General features: G+C 41.5%; 2 protein-coding genes across 2 annotated transcripts in view; both read left to right on the top strand.

Annotated features, from left to right (window-relative positions):
- Window positions 1-3035, top strand: part of Gar1 (GAR1 ribonucleoprotein) — a 10337-nt gene extending 7302 nt beyond the window's left edge. Inside the window, exons 6-7 of the mRNA XM_008843457.3 lie at window positions 2368-2436; window positions 2751-3035. Coding sequence (XP_008841679.1) covers window positions 2368-2436; window positions 2751-2764 — 83 coding nt within the window. The 3' untranslated portion in view covers window positions 2765-3035. The remainder of the gene's footprint in view (window positions 1-2367; window positions 2437-2750) is intronic.
- A 2347-nt stretch (window positions 3036-5382) lies between these two features.
- The window catches only part of Rrh (retinal pigment epithelium-derived rhodopsin homolog), a 17774-nt gene continuing 14013 nt past the window's right edge, over window positions 5383-9143 (top strand). The window contains 1 exon segment of the mRNA XM_008843722.1: window positions 5383-5584. Coding sequence (XP_008841944.1) covers window positions 5383-5584 — 202 coding nt within the window.

Here is a 9143-nt window from a genome sequence, read left to right as displayed (position 1 = left end):
CGAGATTTCCCAGGGAGTGGATTGAGTAGCTGGGTTGTACTGGATGCAAAGGATCAGGGAGAGTAAAAGTAAGCCTCGGAGCCCCAGAAAGAGGCTGTCAGCCCCAGAAAGAGGCTGGTGGGTGTTGCAGGACCAGGGAAGTAGAGGGAGATGAGGGCAGGGCCAGGACCAGAAGCGGTGCTCCTGGAGCCCAAGAAAGGGACTGAGTTGCTCTGGGTGAGAAGGATCAGGAAGCAGTATTGGTTCCCCAGGTGTCTGGGGCCCCAAGACTAGGAATAGCACAGGGCCCAAACTAGGAGTATAAAACGGCGAGGTGGGGCATGGAAGGGTGAATGAGGCTTAGGGAGTCCCGGTGCGGAGAGCTGTGCTATAGACTTACCCCAAGAGGCCTGAGGATAGTCATAAATTTTATTTTTTATTTTATGTGTATGCGAACCCAGGTCCTCTACAAGAGCAGCCAGTGCTCTTAACCACTGAGCCGTCTCTCCAGTCCTCTAAAGAGATTTTTGTAGACACAGTTAATTCATGTAGTATATTCAATTTTGTATTTAGGCAAACTTCCCTTATGTTTATTTCACTCAAATATTGAAAGAGTACCCATAGTAAAAATTTATTTCAACAGCTTACTTAGGTAGAAAAAAAATTAACTGTGCTTTTGAAAGATTTCAAATTCCTGGGCTATTCCTGTTTTCTCTAGAGTATAGACATTCATTGCTTATTGATAGATGCAGTCTGACAAAGGTGGTATTAGGCAATTTCACTGAGTGTATTTAAACAGTCTTCAAGTGTTGCTCACTTAGCATGGCTCCTTGATGCTACTGGGAGGTAGTAAGATGTGAGGCTAATGCTGCTGTAACTGGCACTGTTCTCCGTAAATGTTTTTGAGAGTAGGAGTGTATTATAAAGTAACAACATAACGTGTAGTAAAATAATACTTAACTAATACTGGTTGTTTATAACCATTGTCAACAGTTTTGTGCTGGACGTAATAGTGTGGGCTATACTTTGGTAAGAGTAGATTTGTTTATACCAATATTACTATAAACATGTGAATAATGCGTTGCTCTGCAGTGTTGGATCACGGCATTTTCCAGGTCTGTTACAATCTTAGGACACCATGTTTTCTACACTGCCCTTTGTTGACTGGAACGTCATTATGTGCTGTATGACGGCTATATGAGACTGTTCCTAACTGAATTGTAGTTTCTTAGTTAACTATCATTGAGTGATTTGATTATATACCGAGAGCTGGTCTTATATATATCTACTTGATGTCCAAGTACATTCTTTTAATTTTTAGCAAAACATTTTGAGATAGTTGATGTCCTCATTCTATGTATGAGGACGTCAGAGTCTCACAGAAGTTAATTTGCTGTAATCAAACAGCCAGCAGACCCAGAATTAAACCTGTGTCTTCTGATCTCATGCCAGTAGCTGTTAGCACTGCAGTTGTTCTAGACTTAGGCTGGGCTACAATCAGCAAGTCCAGCCTGAATTAAAAATATAGGATGGAACTCCATCTACTATCCCATCTGCTGACCATTACACCGTGGCAGTGAATGCTACAGAATATCTGCTGAAAGTTCAGGCTCATCTGTGGTCCATATTCAGCTCACTTCTTAAGCCACAAATTTGCTGCAGTATTCCCAGAGCAAAGCCACCTGTTCCTGCCACCTTTTGCTCTTAGAATAAAAAGCCTTGGTTCTTAGTTCAATTAGAAGTATTTACTATGAGCAAAAGCTATTGCATTCTTGTTTTTAGCAATAGGGCTAAACCATACTTTACAGTAAGTCTGTTCTTCAACATGAAATAATGTGCCGGGTGTGGTGGCACACGCCTTTAATCCCAGCACTTGGGAGGTAGAGGCAGGTGGATCTCTGTGTGTTCAAGGCCAGCCTGGTCTACAGAGTGAGTTCAGGCCAGTTGGAGGTACAGAGATCCTGTCTCAAAAAGACCCCTCCAAAAAAAAATGAAAGAAAGAAATAATGTAAAAGGTGGTAATCTGAGCCAGGCAGGATGGCACAGTAGATACAGAAGGGCACCTACTGCCAAGGCTGGTGACCTGACACTCAGTGGAAGGAAGGAAACAACTCCTACAAATTGTGCAGTGACCTCTACATCCATGCTGTGCCACATGTGCTCACATACACACATACAAATGTTAAAAAAAAAAAAAGGTGGTAGTCTTGGGTTTGCCTTACTGCCCACCCAGGAAACCATTGTTTCTTTATTTTTAACTTATAATTGCTGTAAAATACAATAGATAAATTTGTATTTATTCTTTATGATTATAGGAATTGTGCAATCTTTATAAGCTTATCAGAATATGAAAGCCTATAAACATTTAATAAATATTTTCTTTTTAAGGTGGCTTTAGAGGAGGAAGAGGAGGTGGAGGTGGCTTCAGAGGAGGAAGAGGGGGTGGCGGATTCCGAGGTATGAGGAGAAATGAATAGCTGCATTTGTAGATTGATTCTCTTTGTTTCTTTGCGTGTGTGTTCGTTTCCTTCTGGTCACGGGACAGGACCTGTGTGTTCTGGCTTACTCAGCACCTCTGTTTCCTTTCTCTTAATTTTCCATCTAATTATTTTGTTGTATTAATGATTTAAAATTTTTTTTAAGTTCGGCCTTGAATAATTGTTAAATTTGGCAAGATAAATTTACCAAACATCCTAAGAACTCCTGCTGATTTTAAATTTGATTTGGATAGTAGTGCTGTTAACTCACTATACACTCGTTCTTTTGATCAGGAAGAGGACATTAGCTGTGGCGGCTGACCGACCTTGCCAGTTGGCTTCTGCTGGAGCTGGGGTCTGCCTGATTGGCAGTCTTGAAGATGCCATTCCGTGTCAGTGGGGCTGAGAACTCAGTGTCATGTGGAAACCTCGGAGTACACCAGCCAATTTTGCTCTAAAAGAGCGTGAAGAAGCTTGTGTTTTGAGCATTGCCTGGCACTCTGTGGGTGCTTAATAAACAGACAGGACTTTTCATTGAAGCAAATTTAACTTTTTAAAATAAAATGGTTTATTCCTTCAGGTGAGTGTGTTTATTGAACCAAACCTACTTTTTGAAACTTGAAAGAAAAAGTAAAGCTTATGCCCAGTGGGTTGCAGATAGGAAAAGGAGCATTGGCCGCAGAGGTGCAAGTGGCCCAGCTCCCAAGGACAAGCGCCAGCAACTGCTTCTTCAAGAAAGTCCAAGATGGTGGCAATGAAAAGATTGTATAGATCAGCAGACAGACCACCTGGAGAGCCACCTGTTGCTCTGTTTTGGCACGCAGCAGTTGTCCAAAGATGAAACAATCACCTTACCAGTGAGCTGTCGCAAGTATATAATTCATTAGGTTGAAATTTTTTTTTTTAATTTTTAATTATTTTATATGTATGCGTGTGTATTGCCTGCATGTAGGTAAGTGCACCCGTGTCGTGCAATGCCCGCGGAGGACAGAGAGGCTGTCGGATCCCCTGGAACTGGAGTTACAGACAGTTGTTAGCTGCTGTGTGGGTGCTGGGATTCAACCCAGGTCTTCTGCAAGAACAACCAGTGTTCTTAACCGCTGAGCCATCTCTCCAGCCCCTTTTATTTTTATTTTATGTATATGACTGTGTTGCCTGCATGTATATAAGTGCACCTGTGTTGTGCAATGCCCCCAGGGGTCAGAAGAGGGCATTGGATCTCCTGGAACTGGAGTTCCAGACAGTTCTTAGCCATCATGTGGTGCTCAGAACTGAATCCAGGTTGTCTGCAAAAGCAGTCAGTGCTCTTACTCGCTGAGCTGTCTCTCCAGGCCCTTGTTCTGGTTTCTTTGGAGACAATTCATATACCAAGCTGACTGCAAATTCTGTGTATCCTTGATCACCTGATCCTCCTACCTCTCCCTCTTCAGTGCTGGCATTGTAGGAGTGTATCAACATGCTCAGCAAGATTTCCCTTTATGTTATTCACATAATTTAGTTGGTCATCTTTAAACTCATTTTCACCTCAGTTTTTCCTACCCTCCCCTTATTTTTGTGTTTCTGTTGTAGCATTTCATTTTGAATTAAATTCATTTGCTCTCTGACTCTGTCTCAATAGGGTTCATATTCTTGTTATAAGTATTTTTAAGGTATTCCCATTTTTAAAATTTTGAGTACTGGTTGCTAAGTCAGCTAAATTAACCTGTCCTGGAGATAAGTTAGAACCATGTGGGGAGATGAAGCAAGTAGGCTAGCAAATCCTGCCCTCTGGTGGTTCTGTTGTATGCTGCACTTGTTTGGTGACATCTGTCTTCGGAGCTCTACTCATTAGGAACTAGATAACAAATGTAGTGGAGATATCTTGTCCTAACAATGCATGTTCATACTAGGTGTTTTGCATGACAATATTGGTTATTTGTTTTTATGTTTATGAATGTATTGCTTGCATGTGTGTAGGTGCACCCATGTCATACAATGTCTGTGGAGGTCAGGAGAAGGTGTCGGATCCCTGGAACTGGAATTATTGTTTATTGTCGGTTGTTAACTGCCATGTGTGTGCTGGGAATTGAACCTGGGTCCTCTGCAGTGCTCTTGACTGCTGAATTATCTCTCCAGCCCCAGGATTACCTTGTACTTTATAAGATGAATGATTGAATCCAGATACTTTGCTGATATTATCATTAATATTAATTACTCGTGTATAAAAGTGCAGTGCAAATTAGTTGAGGTATGTGGTGGGTCATGGATCGTGATACGCTCACACTGTGGAACACATAGCTATTAATGTTAGACTTAGGTTTATTGACTTGGAACATATGATATGGTATTTAGAGGAAACTGTGTGTGTGTGTGTTGTATGTACAGACATAATGATTATACTATGATATGATACTTAAGTTTGAAAGGAAGAAAGGGGGGACCTCAAACTTCTATGAATGTACTTGTGTATGAATAGATGTATAAGTAAAACTAAGCTAAGACAGGATATACACTGAGCAATATTAGGACTTTTCATGGAGAGATTTGGAGGTTTGGAGGAGACACTTTAAAATTGTTAGGGGAAAAAAAGGACCCAAAGTAGAAAAACTCAGTCCAGAGCAGTTCAGTCCCCAGTAACAACAAAAAGGGAAACAGAGCCCTTTACCTGAGCAGTCATGGAGGAGGAAGGCTGATTCTTCATTTCAGGCAGTCACTGATGTCAGATCCTGAACGGATATTCAGAGTTTTCTCTAAATGGGATGTGCTTGCTTGGTAATCTGCTTAAGTACAAGATGTTACTAAATTAGTGGTAATGGTATTTCTCTTTGTTTTATAAATAAGGATTTTCCTTGTTTTAGAATTAAAATATTTCCCTCTTTAAGCCCTATTAAGTTTATTCAGGGAGAGCCTCTATGAAAAGGCCTTTCTTTGAGGTCTAGAAGTGGAAATGATTTGTTCTGAAAAGGCTTCCTTCACAGTCTACCAAAGTTGTTCCTCATCCCTGAAGGCTTGTTCTGAAGGTGGCCTCAATATTCTCTCCAGAATGCTGAGGAACAATTTAGGTAACAGTTCAGGCGCAGGGAGTGAAGATGCCTCTGCCTTTTCCAAGACTGAGCACCACATCATTGCCTTGCACTTGATCATGGCAGGTATGGGTGTTTTTGCAGGTTCATGCTTTGCAGGTGGAGGGAAGGCAGAGGCTTTCGGCACAGGTGTGTCGAGTTGGCTGACTAGTGGTAAACAAGGAGAATTGAATCCATCTCTGGGCTGCTGAGATCATAGAAGAGAGTGGAAATAAAAGGATCAATGCAAACTCTTACCACAGTGCTAGTGTCACTGGAGGTTTTGATGGTGTAAGTGCAAGGCAGGGTGAGAAAAACATAAAGTGAAGTTTTAAAATCACCATATTGTTTATTGGGCGTGTGCACCCCGGTGAGAACAGTTTTATATCATTTACTGTTCTCATACGTAACTGTCATAGTTTTCTTCTTGGTAGACTAGCTCAAGACTTAAAAGGTTTTTTGTTTTGTTTTCTCTCTTTTTGAGACAGGGTCTCCCTGTAACCCCAGCTGGCCTGGAACTCACTATGTAGACCAGGCTGGCCTTGAACTCAGCCTCCCAAGTGCTGGGATTAAAGGCGTGTGCCACCACGCTCAGCAAGACTGAAAGGTTTTGAAGGAAAAAATTTTAAAAAGAGTAGAGGATCATGTCACTGCAGATGGAGTGAGGATTCAGGTCTCCAGGGTGTGGCAGGTGACTGGAGCTATAGTGCATCTCATATTTTTGAAGGTGTTCCTTCACCTTTTATCTCTTTATATTATTTTATTTTTTGTCTTTTTGAAGCAGGGTCTCCCTGTAGCCCCAGCTATCCTGGAACTCAATATGTAGACCAGGCTGGCCTTGAACTCACAGAGATCCGCCTGCCTCTGCCTCTGAGTGCTGGGACTACAGGTGTGTGCCACCATGCCCAGCTTCTTTATTCTTATAAGTTGCCTGTCATAGTTGTGGAAAGTATATTAAATAACAGAAATGCCCCTAAAAGACACTGACAGTAAATGTCAGTCAAATATTTACCCCCAATACATGCTCTGATTGATACATAGATTAGATTAAGATAAAGGCTGTTTGCAGAAAAAGTGTTAAGGGAAATGGCAGTAGAAATTCTTTATCTTTCATGTTCTGGCTTAACTGTGGTTTCACTTTTATACTCAGCAGTCAATTGCCAGCTTTTTGGCCAATGATGAGTTTCAGAAGTAACTGTTACCTTGGATTCATTGCTTTTTGGATTGACTTATGAAAATTTTCAAACACATTTCTGCAGAGTGGCAAATGAATCGCCCTGTATCTGTTTGTGCTATAAATTGTGATTTCCTTCTAATTTTAGTCTTTTTTTTTTTGTCATTTTTTGAGACAGAGTCTCCCTGTAGTCCCAGCTGTCCTGGAACTCACTATGCAGACCAGGCTGGCCTTGAACTCAGATCCGCCTGCCTCTGCTCCCAGGTGCTGGGATTAAAGGTGTGTGCTACCACGCCCGGCTAATTTTAGTCATTTTAGTGGTATGCTAACTCATTCATTTGAATATGTCTGTATGGCAAGTGAGGCAGATTCTATTTTCTTTTTAATTAATTGTTGTAGCAAAGATAAAAAGAGACAAACTCATCAGAATTACTTGAAGTACTTTATGTACAAACTTTTGGTTCAGTTGTTTGTAGATGACCAAGGAAATATATCCAAAATTGATCTGGCACTTTGGAAGCTAAAGCAGGAAGATTTCCAAGGGTTCCAGGGTAGCCTGGGCTACATAGTGAGACCCTGCCTTAAATGCAAAATTGATCTGGGCACAAGATTAGCCCAGAAAGGAAATTCCTAGAAAAGTCTCCTGTGGCTCTCCTTTCTGCCATAGACGTATTACCGAACATTGCACCAAGCCAGTGCATGAACAGAATAGTTCATCCCCGCAATCTGACACTCAGCAAGCTGCTTTTTAGTTTTATTTCCCCAGGGTATACAGACAAAGAGCTTCTAATACTAAGTAGCTACTTGGCTCTGATCATTCCTGTGATTTTGATAGATGAAGTAAAGGAAACATTTGACCTCTGTGCTCTTTTGGTCTGTCCTTGTGTCAAATCTCTTGTTCTCCCTTTCCTTCAGAAAAAAACCACCCAACCTCCCAAGTCAAAATCAAATCTATGAGGAAAAGTGCAGCATTTGCTCTGTTTGTTACTTTTATTTGTACTTTTTATTTTAGATTTTTAAGTAATTTCCTGAGCCACGGTCTTGTATTCAGTGCTGGCCTGCACTGTCTACGAAGCCAAGGCTGGCCATGTACTCATGATCTTCCTGTCTCTCCTTTCTGAGCATTGGGTTACAGGTGGACTGCTACCAGAAGAGGGTGTCAGAGTCCCTGGAGCTGCTATTCCAGGCAGTTGTGAGCTGGGTGCTGGAAACCCAAACGCAGGTCCTCCAGAAGAGCATCAAGCACTCTCAACAGCTGAGCCATCTCTCCAGCTTCCTAGATTAAATTTTTTTTTAATAGAAGGAAGAGTTTATTTAGCTTATGATTCCAGAGGGATGAGTCCATAATGGCAGGGGAGGCATGGCGACAGGTGGCCAGAGCAGAAAGATGAGCGACCACATCTTCAAGCAGGCACAGGAAGCAGAGTGTATCAGAAAATCTGGCAAGGCTTAAGTGCTCCTAAAGCCCACTCCCAGTGATACACTTCTTCCAGCAAGGCCACATCCCCTAAAACCTCCCAAAACAGCATCAATAACTGGGGGCAAAATGTCCCAATTACTTGGAGTCTATGGGGAACATTCTCATTCAAACCACCCCACCTTTGAAAATCTCTAACCACTGATTTTGTGTTCTTTATATTACAAAACCCCAATGATTACTTACTACAATGATTATTCCGGTAATTATCTTTTAATATTTTTATTTTTATGTGCATGAGTGTTTTGCCTGCATGTATGTAAGTACACCCATATTGTGCAATGTCTGCAGAGGTCAGAAGAAGGTATAGGATTCCCTGGAACTAAAGTTACAGACAGTTATTAGCTGCCATAGGGGGCCTGGGAACTGAACTCCAGTCCATATAAAAGGGACTTAACCACTGGTTCATCTCTCTCCAGCCCCCTATTCCAGTAATTATTTGTTAAAAAATTATTTTTTTACTTTAAAAACCTTTATTGAGAATTTCATACATGCATATAAGGTGTTTTGATCAAATCCACGCCCACTCCCTCCCCTCCAACTCCTCCCATACCTCCCCATCACTTTTTTCTGACAACTTCATCTACTCTTTTTTTTTTTTCTTTTTTTTTAACGGGCTTTTTGCTACTCTAACATTCCCCATCTGAAGAGGTAACTAAAATCTTTTAGAGATTAGATAAAAGCTCCCAAATACTTTTGACATTTTTAGCCTTTGGAACAGTATGTTGCTAAGAGGCCCAAAGACATTTTGACTTAGCCAAAAAACTGGCTATATTTCTTTGGGGTCTTTTTACCCTAACTGCCTAGCAAATTCCTACCTCCTATTCTTACCACCATCCTCTGAAGGGGTTACCCAAATTTCTGATAGGGAATTGGGACACAGACCACTCTGGCTTCTTCCATGTTGAACAGGGACGCAGGGTGAGGCAATTGGAGTACCCCTTCAGTGGGCCTAGTTAAAAGACTCCCAAATTGTTTAACTGTTTCCCGTAGGG

The sequence above is a fragment of the Nannospalax galili genome, unplaced genomic scaffold (assembly GCF_000622305.1).
Source record: "Nannospalax galili isolate Female #2095 unplaced genomic scaffold, S.galili_v1.0 scaffold571, whole genome shotgun sequence".
Lineage (NCBI taxonomy): Eukaryota > Metazoa > Chordata > Mammalia > Rodentia > Spalacidae > Nannospalax > Nannospalax galili.
This window is presented reverse-complemented; position numbering and strand designations above follow the sequence as displayed.